This window comes from Ylistrum balloti, unplaced genomic scaffold (assembly GCF_031769215.1).
Source record: "Ylistrum balloti isolate Yb309-2 unplaced genomic scaffold, AGI_CSIRO_Ybal_v1 Utg371768, whole genome shotgun sequence".
Taxonomy (NCBI): Eukaryota; Metazoa; Mollusca; class Bivalvia; order Pectinida; family Pectinidae; genus Ylistrum; species Ylistrum balloti.
Window position 1 is genome coordinate 175,136 of NW_026782885.1, and position 14,734 is coordinate 189,869.

The 14,734-nt window shown below is 34.1% G+C and overlaps 1 protein-coding gene across 1 annotated transcript; it reads right to left on the reverse strand.

Annotated features, from left to right (window-relative positions):
* Positions 1-293: 293 nt before the first annotated feature.
* Positions 294-14,467, reverse strand: LOC132563552 (CCR4-NOT transcription complex subunit 2-like). The gene is made up of 11 exons (XM_060228293.1): positions 14,360-14,467; positions 11,482-11,543; positions 10,343-10,459; positions 9,517-9,603; positions 8,861-8,901; positions 8,228-8,342; positions 7,599-7,755; positions 6,203-6,264; positions 3,905-3,954; positions 2,403-2,503; positions 294-1,974 (listed from the first exon to the last, which is right to left on the reverse strand). The coding sequence occupies exons 1-11, from the start codon at positions 14,431-14,433 to the stop codon at positions 1,755-1,757; spliced, it is 1,086 nt and encodes a 361-aa protein (XP_060084276.1). The 5' UTR covers positions 14,434-14,467; the 3' UTR covers positions 294-1,754.
* Positions 14,468-14,734: the final 267 nt, after the last annotated feature.

Genomic DNA, 14,734 nt, shown 5'->3' on the forward strand with positions numbered 1-14,734 from the left:
AGATCCTTTCTTTGAATTTCTGACTGAAAGACACGACTCTAATTTGAGTCTAATTTACTTAACACTAACCTACAAGTCTCAATATTAGATAAATTTTACACCTTCTTCCAATCCATGGGTAGTATTTTACATAACATAAGTTATATATCTCGTCTTGGGTCTTTGTTGTCTGTATATTATAACATGTAAATGTCCAACACACCATGATCACCCGCCGGAACAGGATTGTCATGGTTTATTGAGTCTCATTATCAGTAATCATTTTTAATGTATATATAAATACTAAATCAGTATCATTGTTCGATTTATGTTTATTTACAGATGAAAATGATTACAAATGATCTCCTGGATAGAGAGAATCTTACAAGTCAACTAACTCCAGTCTGGTCACACATAATTTCAAAGAGAATGATAGTCTTATTTGAAGCAATGGTAATCCTTTATTAAAGAAATTAATTTATTGCCTTCAAAATCCCAACCTATATATGTTTCATTTTTGTTTTGACAAGAAAAAGATATACATCTTTAAAATATTATTATATATTAGAAATTATTTTAACTACAACTTTTCTTGAAAACAGGATGAAAGAATATCAAATTTCAAAGCATAAAAATCCTTATATGGGAACAAATTCTACTATGAATTTCCACCAAGTTTCTCTAAAACCCATATGATTTGTGATGTGCTGTATTCTTGCCTTATAAATGTTGTTTTAAAAAGTCACATCTGTTATATCTATTTTAATAACTTGAAAAAGAAAATTTTAATTATATTATTTTAATTCATAATGGTCAAAATTACACAAAAATCTATTTTTAAATTACTGCTCATGAAAACTGAACAAACCAGAGATGGTACTTTGTCTAAATCTGGGTCTCTGTACTGCAATATAGATGTGTGTGGTAGTTTATAAAGAAATGTAGATATTGACTGCTTATAGCACCAAATTAATTACTGTTCAGCTACACCCCTTTTGTCTCTTTCATTCTTTAAATGCAAGTCTCTTATGTGTCATTTGATGGCCTTTTTTATCACGTTTCAATTTTTGTTTATTTTTTAGAGTGTAACAAATTAATAAGTGATTACAATCATGCAATCCATAATGATTCTTAATATCGTGATGTCATAAAAAAGGGAGATTTTAATTTGATCTCTAACATCACATCAGATATGATACAGAGCCAAAAAAATGCATTTTGTGACTTACATAAAAACTTTTTCAGTTAATTTCCTTATCTAGAATTTACATTTTATTTCAGACCCATTTATGAGCCGCTTTAGAAAGTTTTAATTCCAGCACATCGAAGATGAGATCCTGATATTTATCATGAAGCATTTCAAATTGTCTCAATGTTTGAGAAGACTACAGAAACACTAAAAGAGGGACTAAGTCCCAGTGGATGATGATCTCAATGATTAAATCTGATCTTTTAATGGATGTACTAAGTTGAACATTTTGACCATTATGAACCAGATTGTGACTTGTATTTCTCTCACACACACATCACACACATACGCACCATAAGTCAACGTGTTCGTCCATCACACACATACACGCCATAGGTGAATGTGTCCTTGTGTCACACGTCCACACCACAGATGAAGAGTCCACCTACTACACATACACGCCATGCGTGAATGTATCTAACACACACATACACACCACAGATGAGCATGTGTCTACCACACGCTAATGTCCATTGCACGTGACCGAGTTAAATACGGGGGGCTCTCATTTGTGAACCATGCCCTGCTAACTGGCACTATGATGCAAGGTGGATGGTAAAGTGGGGCGCTCCTCAAGCTTATCATATTCCAGGTGAAACTCTTTTGGTACTTTTCGCCAGCCCTGCGCTTCAAAGAAGTAGTATGTGCCACGCTCATATGTATTGGTCTTAACAATTGGCTCCAAACCCGGTGCTCGTGTCATCCACACTCTTTCTTCCTTATGATAACGCCAGTCCCGAGTGTACCTGGGAACAAAGGAAACACCATAATAATTTTGGATATGGAAAGTAGGAAATTTCCTGGCAGAAAGAGATCTTATGAGTACAATTATTTTTCCTTTTAGACAGATATTTTGTTTACAATTCAACTTTATAAGACAGACTCTTTATCTAAGATACAATTTTATAAGACAGACATTTTATCTAAGATACAACTTTATAAGACGGAAACTTTATCTTAAGATACCTCTTAAATATTTTACCAAGACATGAATGCCAACACTCCCAAGCAAGTATCATTGTTTGGTAAATTTTTGACACCTAACTTGGATGTTAAATCAGAGACCCATAAACCTGGAGAAATTAGAGACATTCTTAATGAAATGATGGTGCTATAATCAATGATGTTACCATAACCTTAATAGAAAAAATTAATGAAAGCTGAAAATTCTTACAACTCAAATGCTGCAGCGAGCTGAAGAACGTCTCCTCCATTCATGTAGAAGAGATAAAACAAAAGGTCCTCACCATATCTGTTTAATTTTACTGGAGCAAGCTGTGAAAACCAAGACAAGGGTGTTACTGACAACAAAAAGTTGATCACATGACACGGAAGCATAAAACCTTTCAGGATAGTATTGCATTAAGTTATTTAAATAAAGGCGATTATCAGAGCAAGGAAACAATTTAATGTCTTGTATGGGATGCCTGAAGGTCAATAATAATAATTTTAATATTTGACAAAAAAAGGGATCAAACACAAAGACAATTCAGAGTTCAAATATTGGCAAGAGCTCTTTGCCATATTCCTTGTCTGTATATCCTCAAATTTTCCATATTTTTTTCATAATTGATTTAAATTATGATAACTATTTCACTCATTTATTGTTGACTTAGAGCATGGAAACCGTCCTAGACTGATTGATTTGTCCCAGCTCACTTAAGGTATTGGAAAAGAACTTTTCCCCAGTGTTTAACACAGGATAAAAAATCAATCTTATTTTGTGTGATCTTATCTGTGACCAAATATTGTAATTCATAATAAAAAGTTTTTTTTTTTTAAAAAAGAATCAAAACAATAAAGAAAACACCTGTCAAAAGAACCTTAATTCAAACTCAAATTTCATGAAACTCAGAGAAGTTTACTCTAATGCAAACCTAACGACTGCATCAGGCATAAGTACAAATTTTTCTCTTGATGAAATATGTGGGAATGGTAGCCTGCTGGAAAGAATACTGAAGGTCTGGTGCACACACACTAAGGCCACTTTTACATAACCTGGTTGAAACAGTTCAGGTGGTCTGGCATTATTCCACTAAACATGAGTGCACATGTACTGGATGTTGGACCTGATATATGCAATTCCAAAGCTTTTTTGGAATTTCTGGTCATTCTTAAAACAATTAATTCAAATTAAGATACAATTCATTTCACTTAAACGTAATAGCACAATGTTTCCAGAAATGTGAGTGCAAAGACCCTTCTTTATGCTGAAATTCTGAAAACTAATGTTATTCAGAAAGTTAGCTTTGAATAGGTATGACTGGACTCCTCAATCTGCACATGTTAAATATTCTTCAGTCCAGCCTCAGTCCCGGCCTGTACCTCACTTTTTAATGCCGATTCAAGCGGTCCAATCATTTCAACTACTTATGCGAAAGCAATCTAAGTAGAGGGTGACATCCTGGTCATCTGGCTATTTATTTTCAGCAAAGTCAATAAGAATTATTAGGGGAGATAATTCCTACAGTATTATTCCTATCAGTATGAGTGAACAAAATAAAATCATACAGAGACTTTTTAAAGAATTCAAGAACTATCATGAAAATTTCTCTATTCAAAAAATGATATAATTCAGTTCTCCTTAAACATGACATTAATCGCTCTATAAAATTAGAATGATTTACACTCAAAAAAAGAGTACTGTATTAAGAACTGTGCTTAATTGATATATACCTTGTCACGGATGAAAATGTTTGTGAGGTATTCTGCTGGCACATGGAAATCTAAAAGCATGAAAGTAAAAAAAATCAATTATAAGTATTTCATAATAAAGCAAACTTCAAATCTAAGTCCACTTATCCCCAAGAGTAACCCTTTTTCACATTCTTAGAATTTTTATCAATCACACCCAAAGAATCAACAAGTTTCAACTTTATATACACAAAAAAACAATTTGAAATGGAAAAAAGGACTTTGATACATTATGAAAATTTTTGCATTCTGTTTTTTGGTAATATAAATCATATGGATTTATAGATGACATCCAACAACACACTATTCAAATATCTTAGGGGCACTGATAATTGAAAGTATTGTCAGGCATCAATTCAGACAAAAAATTCTTTAGTATAAAAAAATCCAGAAAAAAAATTATATAATCATGCAACTTTTATGATAAATATATGAAGACAGATAAAAGTATAAAGTTCAGGTCTCATGCTTTTTACAGCTTCTAAAAGGTTAACAAGCACTTCGGTTTGAAAATAGTAAAACCAGAAAACGTGTCAGATATCAATATGCTCCAGCTCCCATGCATATTAGTATCATGGTTTCATAAATTTCCAGGGGGCAACAATATGTCATTTAGGAGTGTTTGTCTTCATAATCTCAGGTCTGAAGGGTGTCGTTCGACATTCCGTACCCCGAGGTGTAACCTCAGATCTGAAGGGCGTGGTTTGGCGTTTCCTTACCCTGAGGTGGCTTGTGTTTCTAAGGAAGCACTAGACCAGTCTGGGTTAATAAGGTGGTGTCCTCAGGCAAGACACTTGACACTTCATTGATCTGGATGGCTATGATGTACCTCAATATTTTTTTAGTGAGATAGCCACCCGTTACTTCAAGGAACCCCACCATGAAATAACCTGGCTGTTCTTGGGGTAATAAAATCCCGTACATAAACAAAGAAAATATTGGTAGTAACTGACCATGAAACCCATAGACAGGACATCATCCAAGATATCATTAAAGTCGTCTTTTGTAAAACGTTTGACAAAAATTACTAGCTGCTAGAGTAATGGTGTTGATTCTGGATGACACAGAAGATCGTCGGACCCCCATTCCCGCCTCATGCAAGTTATCTATCATACATAACATTCATCAGAATTCGTGAATACCATACAATTGTACAAGGTATTATCAGAGCTAAGTGTAAATGATGTCTAAAGTCCATTAAGCAGCAAACTTATGTCACAGAAACTTACATATCATACCTTGACCTGGTGAACTTCACACCATGTCTCATTAGAGAAATTGAAGCTAGAAATATAGGTCACAGCGACCTAGATAAGTGCAGAGTAATGCAAAAATCCCAATAACGTTTCTGTATGTAAGGTTTTTGTTACTTCAGATTTTAAAGATGTAGAGAAATTGAAGAAGATGAAAAGTCTAGTAATAACATAATACATGTACAGACACCAAAGGAAATTATGTATCAAAAACGATAATGATAAATTCAGGTTTCTTGAATTTTCTCAGTAAAATTGTTTGTGGAATTTTGGTATTAGACGACATTATACAGAAAGTAAGACGTATGAAATGAGATAAATCTTCAGAAATTTTGCTTGGTAATAGTTTTTAATAAACTTCTAAAAGCCAATAAATATTAAATGTATCTACAAACAAATCAGAACTGTTTCTAGCTGTCAGTATCTAAAACTGAATTGGAAATCCCTAAAAATACTGTATCTATCGTACAGACACAGAACATTGTTAATATTGAAAAGTCAGCAATACAAGGGCATCTAAGAACCCATTCAATGTTACAACCTGCATTCATATAATACATGCTTATTCAAATTCAATCTAGGCATCTCAGAAGTGCAAAAAAACATGAAAAAAATTAGTGTGTATAAAAACTAGTATTAATCATTTCAAAACCAAAAAGATTGTTTTTCATTCATTAGATAGGTGGAAAACGACAAAATTGCAAACTCAAAAAAAGAAATTGGGAAATTATTTTTTTCCCTGAATATTCAATTAGAACACTCAAACTACAAACACTGAGACAAAAAATTGCAATCAGGGACATAATTATCCAAAACACAATACAACAAAAATATACATATATATTCACACGTGCTAATGTTATTGGTTTTATTTTTTCTTTTTGCAAACAATTTAACTCAAACTTTACGTTAATCATAACACACTCATATGCATTTTTTTCATCTAATATGCACAAAAAGCACATAAGTCATCCGTAACTAGCCAACCAAAGCAAACTGAGATAGGATGGTGAATGTGAAATCAGACCTATATCCTGTGGTCTGCACGGGGAATCAGCCCACGGCGATTGAAATGTGCTGTACAGATTTCTGGAAAAGTCACAGGAACCAAACTTATAGCGAGACAACAACAGAATTAAACGTCTCTTGCCAAGGCTAGTGAGCTTCAAAGAGAAAATACTCGCCATGGAAAGAGGGCTTATTTCATAAAGCACCTGGACGTTTCACCTTGCCAAGGGAGATCACTCTGTCAAGCTAAAAGGAGGGCGAGATACATGGTACAATATGTAAAATTGCTAACCTATATCCTGAGGTCTGCATGGCAGGTCAACCCAAGGGGACTGAAAAGTACTGTATAAGTTTCTGCAAGAATTGAAAATTACAAGTTAAGATAATAAAATATATGAATCCGAAAGGAACATTTGATATTCAATTGATTATTTCAAAATGGAACAAAGAACTGCTGCCTCTGAAAAAAACCAACAGTTTGACTGACATCGCTGAAATGGTAAAAAAAGATATCTATGTTCTAAATCTTTTTTTCTTTTAGATATGTCAGAAATACTTAAATTTCAAATATTGTATATTTATAAAGGTAAATTTTTACATTAGGATACATCTCACTTTCTCCAGCTCTTCATAAATGTGATAGCGTTGGTCACTTCTTACAACTGATACCATAATATAATTTTTATTCTCCCATACTGTTACAAGCACCTTGATCAACAAAATAAAGTTTCAAATAAAGCTAAAATAGTAAAGATTTACAATGTTAGATGGCCCGTCTTCATCACATTGACTTTGGTGATTCATACATGAATCTGAACGAAAACCTTTGAGAATCCTCGAAAAATCTTCGTAAATTCAAATAAAAAATTCCGGAATATTCAATCTTATGCTCTTATCTTATGCAAAGAAATAAATAACTTTTTGAAAACAAATAAATGTATTTAGTATGAATAACATTGTCAATACATGTTACAATCAAATGTCCTTGACCTGTTCCAGTGAATTTTTTTAGAGTTAAAAAAATCCCAAGTACTCTATAATCGCAAGATGTCCATAACATTTCAAAATTTTACTGTTAGTCTTTATGTTAAGACCTGAACATTTCTGGAGTTAAATCTATCAATCTGTATGTTTTGTTAATCAAACATTCAGTCCTGGCAAACTTATGTTTTCTCTTCAATGTTAAATTACATATCTAGCCATCATGTTCATTTCCTTCAGCTGCTAAGTAATATTCAGATCTAGGATATTTACCAAAGTATTTAATATTATCATTTTCTGAAGAGATATACAAATTTCGTAAAAAAAAATTGTGAATTTACTTACAGCAAGTTGAATGAAACACTATTTCATTTTTTTTAACATCAAAATTACATCTAATCCAGAAACTTAATACACAAATGAAATCAACTTACTCTGGTGAGTTGAGATTCAAACCTAACGTTGTCAAGTCAATGCCAGGAGCTAGTGCCACCAAGTTTGGGTCGTTTTCAGCTGCACGGATAAACGTTAACAATCCCACAATTCCAAACTGGTCCGTAACCATACCCGTGGGTATATTTGATACTGTACCTGAAGTTTACAAAATATGACAAAGTGAACTAGGTTCTGAATATCTGATGTATATTGATAGTCAAGATTTCTTTGATTATAAGAACAAAATATTTTAACAATATTTCAGTGACTCGTGCATTTGATAATATTCAGCCAATATTTCGTACAATATTCCAAACTGTGATTACCATAAATCTGACGCTAATGGACAGAACAATATTTATCTTTTACCTTTTTCATGTATAAAAGTTATGAAAGGTCACCGATAAATCTATCAATTTTCTACAGCAACCTTAGCCCAAGCATATCTTTGAATATGGCTGCCACCACACAAGATTCCAAAGGTTTTCATTGCAGGTCTTTTGTAAAATAATCTCATGGCCATTTTGAATCCTTACAAAAAGTTTGGGAAAGACTGACATACATATAAATTTACAGCAATAAGGTACATTGTATGTATCATTACACAACTTATAACCAATTCACTCACCATCTGGATGTGTCTGTATACCACGTTTTGATTGGGCGTTGTTCGACTTGTCGCCTGGGAACTTCCCGTCTTTACTTACAGCCTGCTCATACGTGCCTGTAGCTACACTTGTAGGCTGTAAATCACAAAACAATTATTCATATTTTATTCTACAATATAATACTGCTGCTGTCCTAACATACCACTCATTTAGAACAGATTTCCATATAATTTATCTCCCTTTTCAATTGACTGCCCTTAATAAACTTTACAATTCTAAACATTGCTAATTACCACATACTTCAAAATACAAAAACTCAATCTAATTTCTCCTGTCACGTTTCATTACAATGTCAAGACAGTAATCATTATCATAATGAAGGTCAAATAAAAAATATTACACAAAATTATCCATGAAATGGAATCATTTTTAGGATCCAGTAAAATCATTAATTTTTGAGGGGATTTATTTTCATTTATCTCATAGGTACTCTTAATCCACAAGTTCATATTCAATAGGTGTGAGTAAATTCATTGAGTTATATATATTTACCAATAAAATCAAGTGTCCACCGAAATTGAGCACCACAAAAATATATGATTTTATGGGAAATTAAAAATGTTCTGATGCCATCTATTTTGTAATGTACTCACCGTTTTACGTGCCCCTTCTCCTGCTGAACTTGATGGAGGATCTGCAGAAGAGATTGATTCAATGATAAAATAGTTGTTATCTTTCCACTCAACATAGATTTTATAGAAGGAGAATGTGAAAAAGTATGTTAACATCTCCTACACTACAACATCACAATTGAACCAGCGGACAAAAAACTTATCCACTTCTATTTTCAAATCAGTCTTGTAGGCTACTTTAGTTGAAGTATATGTTTATTGTCTAGGCCTTGAACCCCTGACCCAGAGGTGGAAGGTTTTTGATAAAGATTGTGAGATGCACTCGTCCACCATGGCCCTAGACTACTCTTTCTGGTTATAATATGTACAGGTCTCTATACATGGGATATAATCTGATGGCACTATATTTTTGTTTCTTTTTGGAAATATTTAGAAAATATTTACATATATGAAAAGGTGATTTTACACCCAAGTAAAATTTGATTGGTTGAAGGATTTAATCCCTCACAACAGCTAGGTCATCTGTCAGGAACACTAGCTAGAACATCTGCTGGACCTGAATAACTCCTACAAGTTATTATAATATACTTCAGCATTTAAAAAGACAAAACTACACTGATTGAGAGTAACCTATCACTAAGCATGATTAAGGCTAAAAGTTATCTTTGTCCACTCACTCTGAGCACCAGGTAAGGCTGGGAAATCCTCTTGTTGTATCTGGAACTCTGGTGTCTGGTCCATTACAGGCTTACTCACCATACCAACTACAACACAAACATAAAAGTTACCAGCAAAAAGCCGATTCTAGCCAATACAGTTATTACTGACCAAAAATCAGTCCACATCTGCTAATAGATCCATTTATTTTTACTTTCTGTGAACTGTAAATTACTGAATGCAAATGCTATTAATCTCTAACAAGCAGATCCCTTCATTCTGTGGCTGGGACACGGTCCTGTCCTCTCCACTATTTACCCAATAAATTCAGTAACCATCTTGTGTGTGTAGTGAGCCTAGCTTCAATCAGGATAAATATTTCACAAGAACAAACTCATATTTTTAGTTAAATTCACAAATCAATTAAAACAAGCAATAACAAACTTAGAAACCCTCAAATAACTCCAATCTATATATAAGAACCCTTTTCCAAACAATTTTAAGTGAATTTCAGTACAAACAATGGAAAGAATCTGGAAAAAGGAGCAAAATAAATAAATAAATAAATAAAAGAAAATTATTATTTATAAAAAGATTCAATTGAATTTTGTTTCAAAAAGTTTAAGTTCTTTTCAAACTGAGATTTCAAACAGAATTAAAATTTTTAATTCTGTTATCAAATAGATATGTTTTCACAATATCAAAAAAAAACACAAAATTTTCAAAAGGTAACACAAAACTTATTTGAAATAATTATAGGAAAATTCAATTGAATCTCAAAAGGAAAGAACAGATAAAGAAATAAACTCAAATGTACATGTGCATTTGGCACAAAATGAAACTGACATTTACCGTAATTTCTTGCAGCAGGTATCGGATTTGACGGCATGCTGTTTCTGTTGCCAAGTGTTGGGAATTCAGAAAGGTCTAACCCAGGTTGTGAGGAGTCGTCAGTTCCAAAAACTGTCAAAGAAATAATTCATTAATGGCAAGAAATTTTTGTGGAATGAAAGGACTGTGTCCCTAGTTCCATTTCACAAAATGATTTCCTTCCCAAAAACTGCACATGTAAAATTCAGACTTCCATCTATTCATTAATAAACTTGCTTTCCCAACTTTGATTTTCTAAAATGACAAAGTTTTAAACAAATTTTAATTCAGAAAAAAAACTGCACTGATTAATTGAGCAAAAAACATATGTACCCAATGTACATTGTTTATTGAAGGTATACACAAAATTTGTACGTTTTCATCAGAAAATTTCATTTCTTAAGTCATAATATTTTAATTATGCAGACTTTTAATACAATATTGAATATGAAGATATAACAGTACCAATGAGCTGTGAATCAAATTTGATATGCTGTACCACTTAAATTTTTTTTAAAACTGATCGACAAATATTCATCTCATCCAGATTATGACTAAAGTCACTGAAGCATGAAACGTAAGTCAAATTAAAGGAAACCAAGAATTATATATGTAGAACCAGTTCTAGGTTCATAGAATTCCTCTTTGAAACTAAATTTTTAACAGTCATGTAAGGATGAAAAATCAAATCAACATCACCATCCCTATTTGTATCACTCATGGAAGTATTATATGGACTACCCAATTTTTCTGAATCAGATGAAGACAAAATTTCACCAGTCAGCACCAAAATGTTAGATTCATAAATGCAAATGATCAGAATAGTCTTCTTATTTGTTACAATTAATCTATACGAATTTTCCTACGGCAGATGAACAAATGATAAGTATGCAGTACTGTGCTTTTATGCAGTAGAAATTGTCATATTATTTCGAAACAGTTGATAAGACAGGATGTCACTGAAAACAAATGATTTTATCGGCAAACTCTGCCATTTTCTGTTTACATCGTATTTTTAAATAATTTTCCACCGTTCCCCCAAATCTTTTCACCTCTGCTCTGAAAGAATCACAAAAACCAATTACTTCTACAAAATCTACGATGAAATGACTTACTCTGTCGACTACTTTGTCCAAAGTTGTAGTTGTTGTTGAGACTTGACAGGGGAGTACTTGAGCTGTTAAAGTAAACAAAACATTTAATATAATAACACTTTTATCAAAATCAACAATTTACAGTTTAAGTTTGTTGATTCTCACAACAATGGCACAGTTATAATACATAAACATTTAACACAACTACGATCCAAACAGAAGAAAATCCATGAGAGCTGCAAATTTTTCATAAAAACTAGTCTATACCATCATAGCTTGTTTCTGTATACCGTAAAAACCCACGTAATGTCCGCATCTGTGTAATGTCCGCACCCTTTTTTTGACACAAAAATCTGGGGAAAAAACCCACCTTCCATGTAATGTCCGCGGGTAAAAAATGCAAATTGAAGCTGCCGATTTCATTTCACGTACGCTAATGTCGTAATGGCCGAGAGCATGTCGCATTGTGTATAACTTACAGGTACCATTCAAGAATTCACTTAATTGTTTATAACAACAGTTATTCTCCATAATGGTACAGTAAGCTTACTAGTATGACAAGTCCTCATTTCGATAATTGGTGTTTTGATAAGGGTTAGCCCAGCAGTGTTATAAACAGCTTGGGTCGTCTCCTCACCTCGAGTGTGAGTGAGTGACAGCGTGTGATTAGCCAATTAACGATAACTATACAGTAACATGACCCGCCCATGACCCACGGCGCCACTGACCCTACTGACACACCATCAGACGACGAGAACGCCATTTATTACAACGACCAGACAGAGGAAGACAACTTCAACGCCGAGGAGTTCTTCCACAGTGACGACGACGACTTCTGGGGTTTCGAGAAACGCTATTAAACCGGCCTGCTATGTATTAAGACTTTCTGATAAACGATCCATAATCAATAAAACGTCTGATTATTTATTTTATGTAATATTCTTGTACATGTTATTTATTGTTATTTTGTAAATAAAATGTAGAATGAAAATGTTGTGTTATTTTGTATATGCTCATGGGTATGCTTTTTCAATGGGAAAGGGGAATAACTCTAACTTTATTCATGTGACAAAGTCAAACAAAATGGCTTCCTATTACGAAGGACGACACAATACGAACCTGTAACGAGAAATTGGAAGGAATTAACCATGGAAACTATAATAAATAATCATAAATAATCATGTTTGGTTGAGGAAACATCATAGAAAAAACCATAGAACGATAATATCAGGTATGCTTGGCTTTTAAGAACACAATTCAAGGAGATATGATATGAATTGTCGGAAGGAAAAAAGTGTCATTTCCTCTATATCTCTGTAATGTCCGCACCCCCTTTTTTGGATTGATTTTCGGTGAAAAAAAGTGCGGACATTACATGGGTTTTTAAACTGAACTTCTGGAGACAAGATTGTTGCAATATAATGGAGACAGATTTTATCTGTAAACTGATAAGGAGACAAACTGTTCCAGGGCTCGTTTCTGTATCACTGACTTACTTCTGGAGCAAGATTGTTCCAAGGCTCGTTTCTGTATAACTGACTTACTTCTGGAGACAAGATTGTTCCAAGGCTCGTTTCTGTATAACTGACTTACTTCTGGAGACAAGATTGAGGCTCGTTTCTGTATCTGACACTTCAACAGATTGTTCTGGTTTCTGTATCACTGACTTACTTCTGGAGACAAGATTGTTGCAGGGCTCGTTTCTGTATAACTGACTTAAGGAGACCAAACTGTCCCAGGGCTCGTTTCTGTTAACTGACTTAGTTCTGGAGACAAATTGTTCTAAGGCTCGTTTCTGTATCACTGACTTACTTCTGGAGACAAGATTGTTGCAGGGCTCATTTCTGTATAACTGACTTACTTCTGGAGACAAGATTGTTGCAGGGCTCGTTTCTGTATAACTGACTAACTGGGGAGCAACTGTCCCTTGGCTCATTTTTATATCTGACTGCCTTAGGGAGAAGACTGTCACGGGCTTGTTTCTGTATAACTGACTTACTTCTGGAGACAAGATTGTTGAAGGGCTCGTTTCTGTATAACTGAGTTAAGGAGACAAAACTGAACGAGGGCTCGTTTCTGTATCACTGACTTAGGAGACAAGATTGTTTGTTTCTGTATCAAACTGACTGTATAACTGACTTAGTTCTGGGAGATTGTTCTAAGGCTCGTTTCTGTATCACTGTCTCAGGCCTGGTTTCTGTATAACCGACTAACTTGGGGAGACTCAACTGTCCCTTACCTCATTTCTGTATAACTGATCTGATTGTTCCAAGGCTGGTTTCTGTATACTTACTTCCAAGATAGGGACTGACTTACTTCTGGAGACAAGATCAGAGTGTTCCAGGACTGGTTTCTGTATAACCGACTAACTTGGGGAGACTCAACTGTCCCTTGGCTCATTTCTGTATATCAGACTGCCTTAGGGAGATCAGACTGTCACGGGCTTGTTTCTGTATAACTGACTTACTTCTGAAGACAAGATTGTTTCAGGGCTTGTTTCTGTGTAACAGACTTACTTTAGGAGATCAGACTGTCTCAGGCCTGGTTTCTGTATAACCGACTACTTTGGGAAGACTCAACTGTCCCTTGGCTCACTACTGTATAACTGACTGACCTAGGGAGATCAGAGTGTTCCAGGACTGGTTTCTGTATAACTGACTTCCTGTGGGACACCACACTGTCTCTGGGCTCATTTCTGTTCAACTTACTTAATTTGAGAGACCACACTGTCTCTGGGCTCATTTCTGTACAACTTACTTAATTTGAGAGACCACACTGTCTCTGGGCTCATTTCTGTAAAATTTGCTTAATGTGGGAGATCCGACTGTCCCTGGGCTTGTGTCTATATAAGCTATTTAAATGATCAGATTTCTCTAGGATTTGTTTCTGTCTGACTTACTTTGGGAGACCGGACTGTCCAAGGGCTCGTTTCTGAAGATTTGATAATGACTGATTGCCCTGGTTTTGATTCATGACACTTCTTTGTCCCCCGATGGCAGATATAACATTCCTGGAGGAAATCAGAAAAATAATTAATTTAAACTAGATTACAACACACAGCATATACACAAAATGACAATCAAAACCAATTCTTAGTTATGATAGTACCATGATCTTCTGGAAAGCTGGCAAGGGCAGCTAAATGTAAAATTATGAAAATTTTAGCAAAAATATGGACCAAATTAGCACCTAGGATGAAGATGAATGGTTGTTTTTATTTTGCCAACTGATCATAAGTTTATGCCATCTCAACATGAGAAGTATAACACAGGGC